This window comes from Acomys russatus, chromosome 16, assembly GCF_903995435.1.
Source record: "Acomys russatus chromosome 16, mAcoRus1.1, whole genome shotgun sequence".
Lineage (NCBI taxonomy): Eukaryota > Metazoa > Chordata > Mammalia > Rodentia > Muridae > Acomys > Acomys russatus.
In genome coordinates this window covers 1,296,822-1,317,349 of record NC_067152.1, presented here as the reverse complement: position 1 = coordinate 1,317,349, position 20,528 = coordinate 1,296,822, and the positions used below count along the sequence as shown (strand labels likewise).

General features: G+C 50.8%; 1 protein-coding gene across 5 annotated transcripts in view; it reads left to right on the top strand.

Annotated features, from left to right (window-relative positions):
* The window catches only part of Rap1gap2 (RAP1 GTPase activating protein 2), a 212,556-nt gene that overhangs the window by 175,367 nt on the left and 16,661 nt on the right, over positions 1–20,528 (top strand). For all 5 annotated transcript variants that reach the window (XM_051157936.1, XM_051157934.1, XM_051157935.1 and 2 more), the window contains exons 10-16: positions 540–623; positions 8,475–8,575; positions 10,319–10,448; positions 12,400–12,555; positions 18,021–18,092; positions 18,603–18,689; positions 20,157–20,291. In XM_051157936.1, the coding sequence (XP_051013893.1) occupies positions 540–623; positions 8,475–8,575; positions 10,319–10,448; positions 12,400–12,555; positions 18,021–18,092; positions 18,603–18,689; positions 20,157–20,291 (765 nt within the window). The remainder of the gene's footprint in view (positions 1–539; positions 624–8,474; positions 8,576–10,318; positions 10,449–12,399; positions 12,556–18,020; positions 18,093–18,602; positions 18,690–20,156; positions 20,292–20,528) is intronic.

Here is a 20,528-nt window from a genome sequence, read left to right as displayed (position 1 = left end):
TCAAGTACCAATCCTGTGAGGCCAAGTGGAAGTGAAGCTGGCACCTGTGGCCAGGCTCACACCTCCCTCCCTCCCTCCCTCCCTCCCTCCCTCTCTCCCTCCCTTCCTCTCTCCTTCCCTTTGCACATCTTCCTAGAGTGCACTCATTTTGCATATGGATTGACATCAAGGTAGAAGCAGTGACTTGCTCAAACTTCTATTTCTGAAAAGAATTCGGATTGGAGCAGAGCCATCCTTGCTGACTGTTTGTGCAAAGATTTGGCTTTATTTGTTGATACCACAAGTAAAACTGTGGGGTAAAGTGAATTCCTTATGGCCAGCACATTTGCATGGGGTCAGACTGGGAGGTTTGGGTACTTCTGGGGAGGCCCAGGTGTTGGGAGCTAGTTAGGGTCTTGGAGCAGCGTTTTGCCGTGGGACAAGTTCTTTGCTTCTCCTCCTCTGTGTGTGCGTCTCTCTCTTCTCTGGGCGGTTCTCAGCCTTGCCTCCTATTGACATCAATTTTGGTGTTTTTTTCCTTCCCGTTTTTTTTTTTTTAGGCCTCTCAGATGATTGTGTCCTATGACGAGCACGATGTCAACAACACTTTCAAGTTTGGGGTCATTTACCAAAAAGCCAGGCAGGTAAGCACTGTGGTTCACACTGGCCACACAGCCTCTTGTTTATGATGTTGTGTTAATTTCCTTACCCCAAGTGCAGGGTTCCTGAGCTAGGGCTTTGTTGTTGTTGTTGTTTTTTAACAGATGTGTTTTATTTTTGATTAAGGGTGTGTGTGTTTGTGTGGGTATGTGCACACGTGAGTGCAGGTACCCATGGGGTCTATAAGAGGGAGCTGGAGTCCCAGGAAACAGACAGTTATAGGCAGGCGTGACCCTTATGATGTGGGTGGTAGGAACTAAATTGTGGCCCTCTGCAAGAGCAGCCCCACCTCTCCCTTTTCAGTTAAAACACTTAATGTGTTTTTCATAAATTTTAGCTTAACATACTAAACTAATCTTGGCATCTTTATATTAATGTCATTATCCTTTGTTCTTCTTCGTCTCTGTCCCCTACTGCTCTCCTCCTGGAATTCAGCTGGCACCTTTTCACCTCCCATCTGCTTTCTTGTTATATACCTTCCGTCACCTGCTCGGCTTTCCACCGTCATTGAGATCTCTTCCTCTTTTATGACCACAAACACAAACATATGTTAGTACACACATACACATAATTTTTTTTTTGTGACAGGATTTCACTGTGTAACCTTGATTGGTGTGGAACTTAACTATATAGGCCAGGCTGGCCTTGCATTCAGAGATCTGCCTGCCTCTTCTTTCCGAATGCTGCCACGCCTGGCAGATACACATAAGTTTTTAAATTCAGGTGCGACATATGTAGTGTTTTGTCTTTCTGAGTCTGGCTTGTTTATACTTAGCATAATGACTTTCAGTTGTAGCCATGTTCCTGCAAATGTCATAATTTCAGTTTTCTTCGTGACTGCATGAGACCCCATTGTGTGTTATTTACCCATTCGTCTGTTGGTAGCCATCTAGGCTGGTCTCGTTTCCTGGGTACTGTGAAGAGTGTGTCTGGATGTGTAAGTATCTCTGTCATTACATCTCTGGACACAGTTGTTGCATTTAAAGCATATACTGGACTGGAAAGTAGCTGAGTATTCAAGGAAGGCGACTTCACCCCAAGGCCTGTGGATTTTGTAGATGGTGCTGTAGTTCTCACCCAGTAAAGTCTGACTCTTCCCTTAGCTTCTATTTCTCTGTGGGCTGTCAATCACAAATACACTCAAACAGAGGGAGGGGGTGGGTTAGCCTGAGAGAGAGGGGGTGGGTTAGCCTGAGAGAGAGGGGGTGGGTCAGCCTGAGAGGGAGGGGGTGGGTCAGCCTGAGAGGGAGGGGGTGGGTTAGCCTGAGAGAGAGGGGGTGGGTTAGCCTGGGAGAGGGGGGATGGGTTAGCCTGAGAGAGAGGGGGTGGGTTAGCCTGAGAGAGAGGGGGTGGGTTAGCCTGAGAGAGAGGGGGTGGGTTAGCCTGAGAGAGGGGGGGTGGGTTAGCCTGAGAGAGAGGGGGTGGGTTAGCCTGAGAGAGAGGGGGTGGGTTAGCCTGAGAGAGAGGGGGTGGGTCAGCCTGAGAGAGAGGGGGTGGGTCAGCCTGAGAGGGAGGGGGTGGGTTAGCCTGAGAGAGAGGGGGTGGGTTAGCCTGGGAGAGGGGGGATGGGTTAGCCTGAGAGAGAGGGGGTGGGTTAGCCTGAGAGGGAGGGGGTGGGTTAGCCTGAGAGAGAGGGGGTGGGTTAGCCTGAGAGGGAGGGGGTTGGGTCAGCCTGAGAGGGAGGGGGTGGGTCAGCCTGAGAGAGAGGGGGTGGGTTAGCCTGGGAGGGAGGGGGTGGGTTAGCCTGAGAGAGAGGGGGTGGGTTAGCCTGAGAGGGAGGGGGTGGGTTAGCCTGAGAGAGAGGGGGTGGGTTAGCCTGAGAGGGAGGGGGTGGGTCAGCCTGAGAGGGAGGGGGTGGGTCAGCCTGAGAGAGAGGGGGTGGGTTAGCCTGAGAGAGAGGGGGGTGGGTTAGCCTGAGAGAGAGGGGGTGGGTCAGCCTGAGAGAGAGGGGGTGGGTCAGCCTGAGAGAGAGGGGGTGGGTTAGCCTGAGAGAGAGGGGGTGGGTTAGCCTGAGAGAGAGGGGGTGGGTTAGCCTGAGAGAGAGGGGGTAGGTTAGCCGGAGAGAGAGGGGGTGGGTCAGCCTGAGAGAGAGGGGGTGGGTTAGCCTGAGAGAGAGGGGGTGGGTTAGCCTGAGAGAGAGGGGGTGGGTTAGCCTGAGAGAGAGGTGTGGGTTAGCCTGAGAGAGAGGGGGTGGGTTAGCCTGAGAGAGAGGGGGTGGGTTAGCCTGAGAAAGAGGGGTGGGTTAGCCTGAGAGAGAGAGGTGTGGGTTAGCCTGAGAGAGAGGGGGTGGGTTAGCCTGAGAGAGAGGGGTGGGTTAGCCTGAGAGAGAGGGGTGGGCTAGCCTAAGCCACTCTTTCCCCACCCTCTTCCATTGGGAAATTAGCCTTTTCTCCTCGTTCAGCGAGTGTTGGAGCCCAGTGATGTCATGTTGAAGTCAGCCGTGCTGGAAATACTGCCACCGTGGAGATTAGACAAAACTAAGGCTTCTGCTTTGTTCCTTGGAAAGCCAGTGGCTGTTAAAGACCGCTGCTGCCCACCTCTGCCTCTTGTAGCGTTTCCCATGCTTCTTTGCAGTTATTTGGTCAAAACCATTTTTTAAAAGTGAGACTCTATGAGATACAATCTAGTGAAGTGTTTTTGACCAAACTCTTCTGCGTGTGTGTGTGTGTGTGTGTGTGTGTGTGTGTGTGTGTGTGTGTGTGTCTGTCTGTCTGTGTTGGTGTATGCTATGGAGAAACATTCTAAATAGGCAAAGACCTGTTTGTACTTTGGTTGGACTTAGTGTTTTTTTCATGTTTATTTGACTACAATCTATCTTCCTTGCCTGTTTTCCACAGTGAGCATCCCAAGTAGCATCCCAAGCAGAATGGTTGCCCAAAGGTACCAGTGTTTCCTCATCTAGGTGCTGTGAGGAGATTTCCCCTTTGTATCCAAGTGCCCGGGTCATTGATGTGCTGCTGCTGCTGTGTGTGTGTGTGTGTGTGTGTGTGTGTGTGTGTGTGTGTGTGTGTGTATTGCATGGCCATCTCTTTCTTGGTTAGCTGGTTTCTTTGCCTGAAGATATTAGACCACAAAAGACACACGTCTGCTTCGAAGCACTAATTGGGTGAAGCGCTTAGGAGCCGAAAGGCTGGCAGGGATGCTGTCTCACAGTTCAGGTTGCCACTGTAATGATTTCCACAAATTAGCATCTTTATTTCATACATCTCGGCTACTGTAACCCCGTAATTAAAGTTCTTTGCTTGTGAAATTTACCAAAACATATCTTACAAGGTGATTACAATCCAGTGTTCCAGCAAAGTTGTAATTATTGAATATTAACCATCCACCTTGTGTATTGTTTATGTACCCAACGCTGCTGCTTCAGGGGAGAAGCCAGAAAGACAAAGTAGTTAAAAGGAAAATGCCAGGCAATTGTTGCTTTGCAAACCTAAGCTAGGGGACATTTAATATGAACATTTGTTGCATAAAAGCTCTATACTGGTCTTTGGATATAAAAAAAGCCTCACCTAACTGCCCTGTTTGTCATGTACTGTGCTAAGCACCATGGGTGATACAGTGATGACTAAGGCCGCCTCCCTGAGCGTATTGTCCAGCCCAAGGGCTGTACAAAAACGAAGATAATAACCACGCTGGGGGTGAATCCTGGGAGAGCGGCGCCAGCCCCATGTGGATTGCCTGGAAACAGCGGCTCTGTCATACATCGCTACACACCCTGTAGTGACAAGGCCTCTCTAGAGTGCTGAAGACCAGGATCAGTGATCTCAGCAAACTGCGGGGTAGTGGACTCTTCAGACTGCTGAGCCTTGGGGCCTCTGTCACAACCGCTCCACTCTGCCTTTGTAACTCAGAGCCAGCCATGGACACATTTGTAAATGAGTTGGGTTGGCTGCGTTCTAATAAAACTTTATTTAGGAAAACAGGAAGCAGGGTACTCTTAGCCCCCAGACCAGTGTTAGCTGCCTCCTGTTGAGCTGCAGTGTTTACCCACTCATGTACCATGATGGACCTTGCTCAGGATCGGAGTCACAGTGTTTGTTCTGCTGTATTATTAGCTACCATTTATGTTTTAAAACGTAAGTGTGCCCATTTATTCAAACCCAGGGCCTTTCACATGCTAGACAAGTGTTTTAACATGTCCCAAGCCCCTAGGGGCTTTTATTTTTAGAGGAAATTACAGAATGCTACTGTATCTGGAAAGTCATTGTCTCTGTCCCTTGCTATGAAATGATGGCTGGTGTGTGTGTGTGTGTGTGTGTGTGTATGCATATGTGTATATGTCTGTGTGTGTATGTCTGTATGTGTGTGTGCATGTCTGTGTGTGCGCACATGTGTATTTGTGTGTGTGTATGTGTGTGTCTATTTGTGTGTGTCTATTTGTGTGTGTCTGTGCACACATATGTGTGTATATATGTGTATGTGTGTGTCTACTTGTGTGTGGGCGAGTGTGTGAGTGACTAGTGACTGAGTATGTGTATGTCAATGTGTGTGTGTGTGTCTGTGTGCACAGGAGCATATGTGCATATGCATATTTGATTTGTTTTGTTTTGCTTTTGAGACTGTAGTTCAGAGACATTGAACTTGTTACATATCCTGGGTTGGCCTGGAGCTCATGGTCCTTCCATTGCAGCCTTCTGCCTGCCGAGACTACCGGCATCAGCCTCAAGAAATACCATTAAAAAACAAACCAAAGTTGCTAAGATGGGTTACATTGCATTGCCTCTTCAAGCCTTGGGACCTGAGGTGTGTTCTTATTTGTTATGGAACAGACGTGAGTGGGCTGGGGTGACGGCCAGCTGTGGAGTGCTAATGGAGCACGAGAGAGGCTCTGGCTCCATCCCTGGCAGGCACAGGACAGCTGGGACAGAGTTATCTGGTGGACACTCCATCTGAGTTGGCTGGGCAGACTGGAGTGTTGTCTGTGTAGCTGCACGTGTTTTCACATCTTGCCTCTGTGGACAGAGCACATGGGTCAAATGACAGGACGTGTCAGGGATCTGAGCCTGTCCCTATTTGCAGGGCTGATGACTATTTTCCGTTTTGCTTTCTTTAATAATTCTTTTTCTTATTTTAAATGTTAATAGCAATTTTACTTGTAATAGGGAGGGCTCATTTTCTTTTTTTAAAATATATTTTTATTAATTAAACATTTTTATTTTTACATATACATTATATATAAATATAAAATTATAATATATATACACATACATACAATAGACTACCTATAGCAAGAAGAACCATGACATAATCAGGAATTATATAAATGTTACATTCTTAGTATTTTGGCTATTTGTATTTGGCAGTCTTGAAGAAAACCTCTTTTGCATCTTGGTGTGTCTAAAATTCTGAATGTAAATCAATCTCCATCACATCTTGTCATTACCAACTTAAAACAACTATCTAGACCTAAAAACATCTTAACCCCTAAACAACTAAGTTTCACTGTAAAACTAAGCCACCTGGTCTTCAGCTCCATCAGAGACTTGAGAAGGAATAAACTTGATTACCTGAGTGTGCCGCCTTTAACAGTTCTTCACCTGCTTAGTTTCGCATATGGTTGGAGGAAATGATAGAGAAAGGTCTGATACCTTTACCCAGTTTCCGCAAAGGTCAGGTCTCAAGCTGTAGCAGCACTGTGTCACAACTAGGATTGGTGACATAATCGAAATGTTACTCAGGTTTCCCCAACTCATGTGGACTTAAACATCCATCCATCCATCCATCCATCCATCCATCCTTCCTTCCTTCCATCCTTCCATCCTCTATCTGCATGTGCTCAGAGATCAGCAGACAGCTTTAGGAGTCAGTTCTCCACACCATGTGCCTTCAGGAATTGAATTCAGGTCACCAGGGTTGGCATCAAGTGCCCTTACCTGCGGGGCCACCTTGCAGGCTCCTAACATGGACTTATCTGCATGTGGCATGTGTGTGTGTGTGTCATGGATGTTGTGTGTCTTGTGTGTGTGTTGTTCCATGTTGTTTTAGTCATGTGGAGGTTCCATAGTCAAGAAACAGATTCTCCCTTCAGGGTTTCCCACACTTTCCTTTTATAGCCTCACCTGTCTCCCCGAGGCCCCTGTTCTCCATCTGCCTTCCAGTTCCTAGCAGCTGATAACCATTTACCTCTTCTCTGTTTTTATTTCACGCTGTGATAGCGCCACACTGATATGGCATATCGTATCTTTATTAGTTCTTAACCTTTTCGTTAGAAACCTCTAGGGCTGCTCCCTGCTCAGCCGGTTACCCAGCTTCTTAAGCGTGTCACTAGTGTGCTTCTTTTTTCTTATCTCCTCCTCCCCCCCTTCTCCTCCTTCCCCCTTTCCTTCCCCCCTCCCCCCTCTCCCTTTCTCTTTCCCCCTTTCCTTCCCTCCTTTTATTATCTTGAGACGTCTTCTCACTGTGTGGCCCAGACTGGCCTTGAACTTGGTCCCTTCCTGAGTGCTGGGATTGCAGGTCTGGGGCACCATGCCTGGCTTAGGCTCTGCTTTTACTGCTGAGTTCACGGTCTGGCTGCACACGCTCCGCTTAGCCGTTCACTCGCTAGGACATTCAGGTTGTTTCCAGCTTTGGGAAACTGTGACTGGAACTATGGTGAAGACCTTCACATAGGATTTGGGTTTTCAAACCCATGCTTTCATTTCTCTGGAATAATCGCCCAGCAGTATAATTTCTGGCTGCGTGGCAAATCGTGTGTGTAGCCGCCAGACCGTTTTCTGGAGTTACTGTTTTCCCATCAGTATGTGAGAGATCCAGCCTTGCTGCATCGGAGCCAAATTCGGGGCTGCTGACTTTTAATTGGCCCTTCCGGTGCGTGCATAGTGGGCCTCACTGTGGCTGAGATTGCACTTCCCTGCTGCCTAACGATGCCGAGCATCTTACTTGACACCTGTGTGTCCCCTTAGGTGAAACACCGTCCGTGTCTTCTGACCATTTTCTCCTTGTGCCTTTTCTTACTGTTCAGTTTTATCACAGCTTCACTGATCTGTAATTCTTACACTGCGCAATTCACAGCAGTAAGAATCATGACTCCGCAGGTGGCTTGTGGTGTGATCGCGGTGGCACACCAATAATCATCTCATTGCAGAACATGATCATCGCTTCTCAAAGAAACCCCACACCCGTGGACAGACACGCCTCTGCCCCATCCCCTTAGCTCTCGGAAGATACCGAATTCAAGGAAGTATATACTCACAGATTTGGGATTGCTCGGTGGTTAGCCTTCTGAGGAACTGGCAGACTGTTGCCAGAGCGTGTGCCCTGTTCATGTTCCTGTCAGAGAACTGTGAACAAGGGCTCAGAGTTCTCTGTAACCTCCCCCACAATTGTTCTTGTCATTCATCGTCATCCTAGAGGTCTCACTGTTGTTTGGACTCCTGTAGAATTTTTGTTTTGAGACAGGGTCTCACTGTGTAGCCCCAGCTAGCCTGGAATTTGCTCTGTAGACCCAACTGGCCTTGAATTCACAGATCTCCACCTGCCTCTGCCTTCTGAGTGCAGGTATTAAAGGAGCGTGCCACCAAGCTGAGCCACCGTTAAGAGTTTTGAGAGTTCTTTCTAGAGCCTCTTTGCAGGCCAGTGGCCGGTCCTTCACTTTGGGTCATACTTTGGGGGTCAGGTCTAAGAGCGCTTTGTTCTGTTGGACGCCAAGGCCTCCTTACCCAGGGTCAGCACCCAGCCCTGCAGAACGCCCCTCCGTTAGGACGACCTCTACCTGAGGACAGCCATGGCAAGTGTACTGAGCAACAGGGAAGAAGGGGCCCGGAATGTGGCTGACCGTTCACTCCACACTCAGTGGCTTCTTCTCATCCCTTCCCTGGCTCTCACGTTTCTTCCAGACCCTGGAGGAGGAGCTCTTTGGAAACAATGAAGAGAGCCCAGCTTTCAAGGAGTTTTTGGACCTCCTGGGGGACACCATCACACTGCAGGATTTCAAAGGGTGAGTTCTGTCAGGGGACTGGCAGCATCCATGGTGGGGGCGGGGTGCCCTTGGTGAGGGCCAGGGCAGACAGCTCTGTCCAGAGGGAACATGGGGGACGGGACGTTTCCAGCTTCTGATCTGTTGCGCACGTGTACCTGCATTCCTGCAGACTCAGTGGTCCTAGGGTAATTCGGAGTGACAGGCTGGCTGAAAGGCAAGCGGCCTGGGAGGCATGATGAGATGGCTCCTGCTGAGGTTAGCCTTCCTAATTACATTTGGCCCAGGCTGACAGTGAAATGAATCCACCTTCCCTACCACTCACCTGGCAGGCGAAAGAGAACCCCGTGCTCTTTGGAAGGAAATGACCCGATTTGGACAGTGCGTGAGGAATAGTTAATTAAGACTTTGTGCAAACATAATAACTCCCTTGGCAGTAATCCACACAATGGTATACGGTCCCTTAAAAGAGGGGGACAGAAAGCTAGAATACTGGTTTGGAAGACTCTGCTGGCCCTTGATTTTTCTACGAAACGGCAACATTTCGGAATATTTAAGACCTGGCCAGCTGAGTGGCTGGCATAGGGCTGAGAGTCCTAACGTTTACCCCTTGTCCAGGAGCCGTCACAGCGTCCCGAGTGAAAAGCACTGAGTCCACTTGCAGCGGGTGTTCAGTCATTGCATCCCCCACCCCTGCTTTGTCTTCTCCTCTATTGTCAGTCACACCAGGGGGTGAATCCCACCTCTGACACAAACAAGTCCTAAGATGTTGGGCCAGCGGCTTTTACCTGGAAAAGAGTCCAGTTCCTTATCTGTTTAAAAAAAAAAAGGAGATAAATGTAAAGCTAACAGCACCCTCCAAGGTCACAGGGGATTAACACAGCTAATGCAGACAAAGCAGGTTTTGGAACCTGAGTGCCTGGCTGCCTGGCAGTGTCCTTTGGCCCTTTGTGTCTGAGGTGCATCTGTGGTTTTCTTCCTCCCAGTTGATGAAGACTGTGGTCCCAGGTTGGCGGTCATATCTCTGTGACAGCAGAAGGGGTGGCTTCTGGAAGGCCATCGGTTCCTCCCCAGCCTCTCCTTCCTGCCTGGGATGATATAAGCATGGTGGGGGTGGGGATGGGGGTGGGGGTAGGGGTATAGGTGTGGGTGTGCGTCGGGGGGTAGACTGATTTCTACAGAAGCGGGCTGCTTAAAGTCCATCATCTGTGCCTCCTTCCGCAGGCCCCTGTCTCCTATAGGTTCACTCACATCCAGTCGAGGGACTGGCTGTCCTGGCTTCTGACTGGTGACAGACCAAAGGCTCATGCCCAGCCTTGGGGACCTTGGGGAGAGTTCGGTCTGGCATCTGTGTGGGGCTGTGAACGGGTGGCCATCCCACCTGAACAGTCATGTGACAAAGGCTTGTGGTTGAAACTCTCTGCTGTGGTCTTAGTTAATTTGGTTGTGTTGTAAGTGGAAGTCTCGCGCCCCAGGCCAGACTGGCCTCAAACTCAGGCTCATCCTGTTTCGATCTTCAACGTGCTCAGTTTACTAACCTGTTGCCACCAGGCCCATCTTTGTCTCTCCTATAGGTGATTGGCAATAGGTCACTGGGCGTGGCTGCTCAGAAGAACAGGTCTCTATAACTTCCTACCTTTCACCCCGTTGTCCCCAGCCCTTCCGTGTTTTCTCACCCACCTATCAACTACAGTCCTGTAGTGTTCGCCATGATGCCACCTTCACCTCACTCCTTTTTTCCCCATTTCAACTGTTTTACCACAGTTTCCGAGGAGGCCTGGATGTGACCCACGGACAGACAGGGGTGGAGTCGGTGTACACCACTTTCCGGGACCGGGAGATCATGTTCCACGTCTCTACCAAGCTGCCCTTCACGGATGGTGACACCCAGCAGGTAACCACCAGTACCGGAAGGCAGGGCCAAGCCGCAGGCCGCTCCCACTTGGCAGATGGGACACTGCAGCCGCAGGTGTCCTGTTAAAACACTTCCTTGAGGCTCAGGGTGTAGCTCAGTGGGAGCGTACTTGTCTGGTGTTCAGGAGGCCCTGGGCTTTGTCTCCAACACTGCACCGCACCGCACCGCCCGCACCACACTGCACTACACCCGACAGTAAGAATTTCCACCGAGTGAATGACGGGTCAAGCTGGGAGCAAAGCAAGCGAAGTTGATAAAGGCTGCACATGGCAGACTTGCAGAGGAGAGCTGGGAGCAGGCAGAGCAAGCTGGGCGTGTGACTCTCAGCAAGTCAGTGGCCTCGTGGCTTCAGGATGTGGCATAGGGTCTATGTTAGAACACCACTGGGAAGTCCTGTAGGCTTCTGAGCAGGGGGCTTCTGCGGTTGACACCTGGCATGTGCCTGGTCCTGGCCACTCAACCCTTCTGCTGCCTTGCTGCCCTGTGAATGTGAAGCTTGCGTGGTGAGGATCTTCTCAGCCTCGTTGCCTGTCCCTAACCTGGGGGCTCTGTGAGACCTGTGACCCCAGCGTTGCCAACTCTCTCCAAGCCTGCTGCTTTTGAGCTGCACATCCCTGGGGAGGGTCTGGCTCTGAGAGCAGCTGACCCTGGCTGTTGTGACTCCAATGGCCCCCATCCGGTTTCTCTCCTCCTTCGTATCTCAGAGAAACACAGGAGGGCCTCCTCCAAACTCTGCCCTGCTTGTTTCTGTCTAGGGTACCAGGAAGGGAGCAGGGATGCAAAAACTGTAAACACTGTGCACGGCTTCTTGCGAGTAAAAGATATTGGCAAGCAAATTGTGATTTGACTCCCAAATAATAACTGGATGTTCCAGAATCAAATGGGTGTGGGGTTTGTTGTGTAGCCAAAGTGGGTTTTCCCTGGATGTCTCACCTTTGGCCCCTGTTTTCTTGAAGCCCCAGTCTCTTAGCCTTGTTATGTCAGGGTCATTTCACCCTGGCATATACTACAGAGCTTGGCTCTTGGCAGGGACCAAATCTCAGTAATAGTTCTTTCCTCTTATGAAATGGTGTATGTGTGTTTGTGTGCATGTGTGTGTATGTGTATGCGCACGTGCATGCATGCGTGTGTGCGTTCGTGTATGCATGCATGCATGCAACAAGTGAGGTAGTTTGCATAAAAGTGCCCAGTGTGGTGCTCAGAGCATGCTAGTTACTCTGTAAATGAGCAACTCAGTTTGAAGGGGCCGAGCACAAATCCAGCTTTCAGTATGCATTTAATAAAGGACCAGAGGACGTAGGCAGAGCCTGGTGTACAGGAAACCTCAGCATTTGTGAGCATCCATATGAACAGCAGTTCACAGTTCCTGGCACACAGTAGGCCTGCCACCTAGATCTCATGTGCCATGTGCCTGGCACTGCTGGCTCTCCAGTCCACTTGTTCTCCCCTACCCTGCGTTTCTCCATGTCCCCTGACTCCTCTGTCTATGTCTCCTCAGCATCCTGCCTGCGTTTAGGAGCTCAGTGCTCCGAAAGCTGCCAGGGACTTCCTGCCAGGGAGCGGCTGGCTTAGCCACAGCTGACAGCTTGGTTAGCATTTTCAGGTGGCTTCTTCCATGTTTGCGTTTCCTCTGGACCAATTACGGCTCTCCTGGCCTCAGATTCTTACATTGTCTTCAGAGTCCTGAATGCAGGCTCTGGACACTGTTGTTCAGTGTCACTCAGGCCAGCTTTTATTTAACAACATGGCTGTCTTTCTGCCCTTTCCTCTTGGTAGTTCTCACAGATTGAGGGAAACAGCTCTCCAGCGAGCTGGGCCTCAGAGTTCAGGGTGTACGAAAAGTGAAATAAAGAGGAATTTGTTGTTGAGTTCTCTTTTGTTTTGGGGATGGTCCTAACTCTGTGGTAACAATGCGGTACTTTCCGTTCAGCTGCAGAGAAAGCGGCATATTGGGAATGACATTGTGGCCATCATCTTTCAAGAAGAAAACACACCGTTTGTTCCAGATATGATCGCGTCAAACTTCTTACATGCCTACATTGTTGTTCAGGCTGAGGGCCCGGGCTCAGAGGCCCCATCCTACAAGGTAAGGAAACCGCCTCCGTGGGAGGCAGTCATGGGCCCAGGTACACTGCTAGGCTTGCTGGGCTCAGTGACAGCAGCGCCATTAGGTCACATCAGTGGAGCCTGGCCTTGATGGGACGCCCCTTGTGAAGTCTCCTCCAGCCTGCCACTCAACAGTGCAGAAGCCCCGGGCGCTGATCCCTGGGATATAGTGAGAGGAAGTCAGAGAAGGAGGGGAGGTGGAGAGAATGGCCAGGAAAGGGGAGAGGAAGACAACAGGAAGATGAATACTAGAGCGGCCTTGCAGACCCTGGCCTCTGTGTCTGGATGGTGTGGGCATCCTGATGGCTTTAATTGGAAGATTTCTGTGAGAACGCAAGACCTGGATGAGGCTCCTGACTGGAGACTTTCCTTTCTTTCTAAGATACACGAAAGCTAAAAATGTCATCCTGGCCACTGGTGATTGGTATATGCCTGTAATCCCCAAATCCTGGCAGATGTGGGGGCAGGGGCAGGGGGATCAAGACTTCCAAGCTACACTGGCCTACATAGTGAGACCTGGTAAAGAAAAGTAATAAAGAGGATGCTGAGGATTGTGGGAGGGGAAGTGGATTAAAGCATGCTGGATTTAGGCAGTGTACACTGGATGCAAGTGTGGAAACAGTACACTAAACTCTGTCAATATGTGTAGTTAGTACGTGTTAACTTAAAAAGGGTCACCTGCTGTTCTGGGAGGAGGCGTGTGGAATCCTTCAGGATCAGATGGAGACAGGGCACTCTCTCTTGCCTTCCTCACTGTCTGCTCCTTCACCTCCTTTCTCTTCCCTAACCTTGTGCTCCATTGGCTCGAGGGGCCTGGGACCCATGGGAAATAGGATGAGGCAGGGATTTCAGAGGGAGGGGGGCTAGGTGGTCTCTGAGCCACCTGAGTAAGAACCAAGTGCTGGATTTCTGTTTTGTTTGTTTCCTGGGAAGAGAGGCCGGAGTTCAGTTCCCAAAGGGCTCCCTGCATCACAGAACATCTTAAACCGGAGGAGAAACAGTCCTGTCGCTACAGGAGAATGGGAGAACGGAGGCTGGCAATGTGGGTTCGACACCAAGCCAGGCTCTTGCTGGTTTCTGGGGCTCACTGTGCCTCAGCCACCTTTACAGCTTTCACTCCGGCAAAGCTTCTCTTTGTCAATATAAACCCACATGGACTAAGTGCAAAGGTAGCATCAACTTTTTTTTTTTTTGAATTTATTTATTTTATTTATTGCATATGAGTGCTTTATCTGCAGAAGAGGGTATCAGATTACGTTATAGATGGTTGTGAGCCACCATGTGGTTGCTGGGAATTGAACTCAGGACCTCTGGAAGAGCAGATGGCGCTCTTAACCACTGAGCCATCTCTCCAGCCCAGCATCAACTTTTAAAACCAAGTCTGAGACCTTTTTTATTTAAAAAAAAAAAAAAAAAAAGGAGTTCTCAGGCTCTCAGTAAAGTGCTTGAAACATGAGGACATCAGTTCAGATCCTAAAGCTGGTTGCATTTGTAATTCCATCACTTGAGTAGTAAAGACAGGAAGATCCCTGGGAGACAGCCAGTTTAGCCAAATAGGGGTTCAGTGAGAGAACCTGTCCCAAAAGATAAGGCGGGAGTTAGGTTTAGGGGCACACACTTTTAATCCCAGCACTGGGAGGCAGAGACAGGTAGATCTCTGAGTTTTAGTCTGGCCTGGTCTACGTAGTGAGTTCCAGGACAGCCAAGGCCCGGGAGACCCTGCCTCAAAACAAATACAAACAAACAAACACCTCAATCCCAAATGTAGATGGCTCAGTGGGTAAAGGTGCTTCATACAAGAGCCTAGCTGCCCATGGTTGATTACCAGGACCTGCTGTCCTGTGATCTTCATGTGTACACACCCTACCCCCATGTGCACATGTGTGCATGTTCCTCCTGCAGAAACACCCCTCTCCCCCAACAAGTCCTTCTTCCTTCCTTCCTTTCTTTATTTCTTCTTCTCCTCCTCCTTCTTCTTCTTTGTTTTTTGAGACAGGGTCTCTCTGTGTAGCCCTGGCTGTCCTGGACTCACCTGTAGACCAGGCTGGCCTCGAACTCACAGAGATCCACCTGCTTTTGCCTCCAGAGTACTGGGATTAAAGGCGTGCGCCACCACGCCCGGCCCTTCCCAACAAGTCTTTGACATCTCTCCTGTTGAGGTCCCTGGGCTTCTTTTATGTGCATGGCTGACAGTGAGCAAATGGAGGGATCGCCTGCTTTGACTGAGATGGCCATTCAGTTTACAGCTGTCTGGTTGATTTGCTGGTAGACTCAGGATTTCTTATTCCCTGCCTTCTGTGCACTGGGAAACACTGGGGAACAAGAAAGAACTGGCTTTGCTGACCCCAGGCGAAGAGGAGCCAGTGAGTTCAGTTTAGCCACAGGCAGCATGACAGGCCCCCCTCCTCCTATTGAGGTAGATTTAAATCGGTGGCCTTGCCTGTGCCCCCCTAGAGTGCTATGCTTTCCCCTACATCAGGCACTGTGGGTGGTACATGAACTGAGGGAAGGACTGGGTTAGATCCCTCAGGGGGCCTGGCTGATACTGGGCCTTAGTTGTTAACCACCCACTCACACACACCCACCCCAGCCCCCCGCAGGAGGAGGGGGAGGAGGACAAACAAGGCAAAAGAAGAGTAAAGGAGGGAGGGGCCCCAGACAAAGGGGCACAGCAGCTTGGGGGCTCTGCTTCTGACCCTGGCTCTGACTTCTGTCTTTGCAAACTGAGGAAGCTGGATTATATAACCTCAGAAGTCCCGAGGCAGAGGCAGAGTGGGGTGTGGGCTGCGAGGTGCTCTGGGGAACTCTGCAGTTAAGGTGCCTTTTTGAACATGGAGGCCGGTGGGGGAAGTAAAGACAGAAAACTGAGTGATTGAAGTTCTTCCTCTGTGCCAGGTGCTTCAGTACAGCAGCCTTCTGTCTTTTTTTGTACACTCGTGTGTGTGTGTGTGTGTGTGTGTGTGTGTGTGTGTGTGTGTGTGTGTGTGTGTGTGTGTGTGTGTGAGAGAGAGAGAGAGAGAGAGAGAGAGAGAGAGAGAGAGAGAGAGAGAGAGAGAGAGAGAGAGAAAGAGAGAGAGAGACTGAGTATGTGTGTTTGTGTGTATATGGAAATTAGAGGCCAACTTGCCTCTCATTTCCACAGTGTGGCTCCTGGGAATTGAACCCAGGTAGTGAGGTTTGGTTGCAAGTGCCTTTACCACAGAGCCATCTCACTAGCCCTTGGATAGTCTTCTTGAGGCCTAATAAGGCCCATTAGCCTGCTTATAGGGAAGCAATTGAGGCTGATTGCTGTTGAGGGCACTTAGAGCTGAGGCCTCAGAACTAGGGAGCCTGGAGCTGGAAGTCTTCCCAGGAGCCTCTGGGGCAAGTGAGAAATCATCTCCATGAGTGTGTGTGGAATGTGGCATTGAATTACTTTTCAGGTAGGGGTTTAGTTCCCAACACTGGAAAAGAGATTTCAGTCAGTAATCAATAGGATCCCTTATCTCTACCCCAGGGGCTATCCCACCACACTTCTGGAGTTCTGCCAAGACTCTTCTGTAAAGCAGGCAGCTGGTGAGGACCCATCATGACTCCCTGTCAACAACTCTGCCAGGTTTCTGGGTGGCAGGCCATACCTGGGCACGGAGGCTTTGTTGGGTTTCCAGCCTTCACTCTTTCAGCTCCCCTGGGCGTCTGGTTGCCCCCACGCTGAGCTCCTTCTGGTTTCAAAGTTGCTCCCCACAATGACCTGCCCCTTGCATCCTCCTAGCCCAGGCTTGCTTGAGAAACAAGGGGCGACTAAGGCTTAGCTGTCTGGGCAGACTGAGGTCAGATGAGCTAGGAAGAGGGAGGGCGATGGATGGACATTACCCAAAAGGACTCAGATCCTGCCCCTGCACAGGATCCAAGGACACATCTGAGACACTTTTCCTGTCAGCACAGACTACTTACTTCATTGCAGGCCTGAGGAGGAAGAAGGGCCAGGCCAGGGGAAACAGCTGGGCCTGCAGGCGTCTGTGCTTTTGTCCCAAGTGTCCCAGATAGCCACAGTGGGCAGCCAAATCCTTCCTCCGAGATGGAATTCTAGACTTGGGCCACTGGTGCATGGTAGGTGGCTGGAGGCGGGGCTGTGTCTGGCAACTAGGGCTCACAGCCAGAAATCTTGTCAGTGAACACAAAACCATTTCTTGACTCTGAGTACCTCAGTTTGGGCCCTGCAGACAGCCATGAGCTTGTAGGAAGAATGCCCCGTTGACCAAAGCTCTGCTTCTTTCCCTCTGGGATCTGGCAGGGCCTTGGTTTGGCCGGGGGCCCCAGCCTGCCCGCTCACCCAGTCTGGCAGACTCTTGCATCTGCCCTACTTCACAGGCCAGAGTGGTTGGCAGCCTGCCAGGGTCTTCACGTCAGCCATTGCTAGGGAAGAGACAGGGCAGCCTCCCCAGAGGCCTGCAGCCTCAGGAGTTGATAGCAGGTGACAAGCAAGATACTTGTGTGTGGAGAAGAGGTGAGGAGCGGAAGCCACCTGCTCCAGGACATCCTTAGCGTCTCTGGATGTTCTTACAGGTCCATTCTCACAGTGTCTAACCGGAGCCTGGATGTCTCCCATCCTTATTCCCAGCCACGCCCTTGGTATCTCTGTGCTTGTGCCTCAGCCAGACTCACTGTCTCTGTGTGGAGGCCCAGGCTTCAGCCCTGGGTCCGCTGCCTGCGTCAAAGCTCCTGAGAGCCCCAAGCTCTCTTTTCAGCCAGTATTCATTTGGTTCTTCAAAAACTTAGATTATTTATTGTTGTTGTTGTTGTTGTGTGTGTGTGATTTGTTGGGGGGCGGTGCATAAGCACACAGGTATGGAGGTCAGAGACAACTTTTGGGAATTGGTTCTATTCTAAGGACTATCAGGCTTGTGTTTTGTTGATATTGTTTGTTTGTTTACCTCTGGAGCCATCTCTCTGGCCCAGTATTTACTTTTTAAGGACTCTAAGTGAGTTTGACACATGTCCAGGTTTTGGGAGTCACCATAGTGGAGCCTCAGAGCTGGGTTGGAGTAGTCTAGGTTCTCCGGGCCCCTCTCTCTGGCTTTGGGGGGTGCTTGCTCCATGCCTCCGCCATCTGTTTCCTCACCAGTGAAATGAGCAGTAGTTCTCACTTGCCTTCTCTCTCATGAACGCTGCAATGGAGTAATGAGATAAACCGCCTGGCCACTCCGTGCTGCTTTGTCACCAGGGTCCCAGTGGTTCCCCAGCCCAGGACATCATCTTGCCAAACTTGCTTCTGGCTCCTAGGAAGGCAGAGGGCAGGATGCAGGAGTCCATCCCATCCAGCCTGTTAGAGAGCGTCACCTGGGGCTTGTGGGTGATGCTCACACAGGTATCTGTGGTCTGGGGAGGAGGGAGAGGGTGAGCTGGTCTGCTGTAAGGAGTGGCACTCTTCTTCTGTCTCAGCCCACACGAGACTGTTTCATTCAGGTGTCAGTCACTGCGAGGGAAGATGTGCCTGCCTTTGGCCCCCCTCTGCCGAGCCCGCCTGTTTTCCAGAAGGTAGGAACCTGTTCTTCCACTCTTGTCTCACGCCAGACCCCAGATCTGAGTGTCCGTGGTTGGAATGGGCATGAATGTAAACTGTGAGGATTGTGGGGGGGAGGTCCTGTTGTAGCTTTGGGGGTGTCTCCTTCCTGAATCTTCCTACCTCACCCTTTGGGGCCAGTCTGGCCATTGCTGGGAGTTTGATGCTGGGGTTGCCTTCCTGTTAGTGGAAAGACTTTCATGCAGTGTTCTAGGCCCAGGAGCCGGGGGCTAGAGTGGCCTCCAGTATCCAAGGCCATATGGAGGGTGGGTTCCCCGGCACCGGGGAAGCTGCCTTCCATGCTGCTATATTAGCAGGTGGATCTGGCCTTGGCTGCAAACGACCAGATATGAGAAGGAGTCCTGTAGAGGCTCTTCTGCCTTTTTTTTTTTTTTGTTTGTTTGTTTTTTTTTGTTACTGTGGTTGGCAGCCTTTTGTCTGATGTGGAGGCTGGGAGAATCCTGAGTCCTCTTAACCCATTTCAGGGCGCAGAATTCCGGGAGTTTCTGCTCACCAAGCTCACAAACGCAGAGAATGCCTGCTGCAAATCGGACAAGTTCGCCAAGCTGGAGGTGAGAATGCGGGCTTGCTCTAAAGCCTCCTGCAGGGCTCTCACCATGGTACCTGTTCAGTTGGGGGGCTCTTTGCTCCCTCCTAAGCCCTCAGCTCTTTGTTTTGCTTTGGGAGCTTGTTTCCCCCTCCCCCCCTTGGTAGGAACTTATCTAGACTCTAGGTCTCACCAGCCAATCACCAGTTGTTTATTGAACATGTATTATGCCCAGGCCTTGCTCTGTTACCAAGGATAAGCGAGACATCCCTTCTGCTGCTATGTGGTACATAGGCTGCTAAAGGGGCCTATGTATTATGATTTGTAATACAGCGTACCATATTAAACTCTGGGCTACGATGGAGCCAGTGGGTGTAGTGCCTGCTTCTGCTAGGGATGATGGGGAGGGGGTGTGTTCAGGGAAGGCTTCCTGGAGGAGGTTGCTTTTGAGCTGCTGAGTCTTGATGTGTGATGACGCTTTCACAGGCAGAGGGTCCAGAAAGTCATCCCAGACACAGGGAACAGTCAAAGGCCAAACAGAACCAGACATTCTGTGGCGGGAGAGGTGGCCTGATGGCAGTGTCCTGTGGCTGGAGGATGGGGCTCAGCTTCAGCAGTAGTTGCATTGGATGGAGCAGGGCTGCTGATGGTTTTTAAAGCAGTGTCTGATTCCCATGTTAGAGGCATCATTAAGCAGCGGGCATTAAAGGAGGAGGAGAAGAGAGTGAGGTGGAGATCGGATGGAAACTAGCCAGTTAGGAATGATTAAAGAGTCTAAGAGATTTCACAGGAGGTTCTGGGCTGAACTGCAGGTAGGTGTGTCTAACCAGAGGCCTGCAGACCACGTGGTGCCCCAGGAGAGCCATCAGTGTGGTTCAAGACAAAAATCGTAAGACTTGCAGGTAGAAAACATGACAGAATATATATATATATATTTTTATAGATGACAGCACTGCGTCACAATGTCAAACAGTTGGGCATTCCTGTAAGGTCAGGGTTGGGAAGACATGAATGACTTTTAGAAATAAAGGTGGGAAAAGTGGAATTGTGAGGTGACTCAGGCTCTGTGGTGACATGGGGACAACTGGGAGAGGAGCTTCCTTAGGACTGTGGCCTGCTGGAAGGGCTTGCCCAGTCTGTGTGTATGGCGCCCCCTGGAGGCTGCATGGGTGCGTGTCCCTGGCTGATACCTGGTTGTTGCAGAGCCATGGGCAGAGAGGGGTGTGGTTATAGATCCTGGTCTGATATCTGGGCTGGGAGTCCCCCAGGGTGAGCCTTGGAAAAGGTGGTGGTATGGCCAGGAAGAATGAGCAGGGGTAGGGGGCGGTGGGGGTGGGATGGGAGGCCTGGGACATTTGTGCTAGCGGCAGCATTAGCGTGGCCAGGAGCTGGAGACAGAACAGCATCCCTCAGACCAGGCATCTGGAGCACAGAAGAAAGTGCCCGTCTCTGCAGTTAGTGTCTGTACACCGTATGCACCCTTCCTTTCTAGGACCGGACCCGGGCTGCTCTCCTGGACAACCTTCATGATGAACTCCACACACACACTCAGGTCATGCTCGGCCTGGGCCCGGAGGAGGACAAGGTTGAGAACGGGGGCCACGGAGGATTCCTGGAGTCTTTTAAGGTGCGGACACAGGCTGACCTGGGGTTGCTAAGGCAGAGGGCAGAGGGCGAGCAGTTGAGTTACTGGGAAGCCAAGAGCCAGTTAGAGGTAACAGAATGGAGTGGGCCTTTGCAAAGGGCCGGGGCGTTGTGTGAGGTTGAGGCAGCCAGCAGTAGGTTCCAGAGCACTCTCCCTAGGCCTGGGCCATCTTCAGCTCAGGAATCCCCTAAGCAGGTAAGTGAGTGAGAGAGGAAAGGA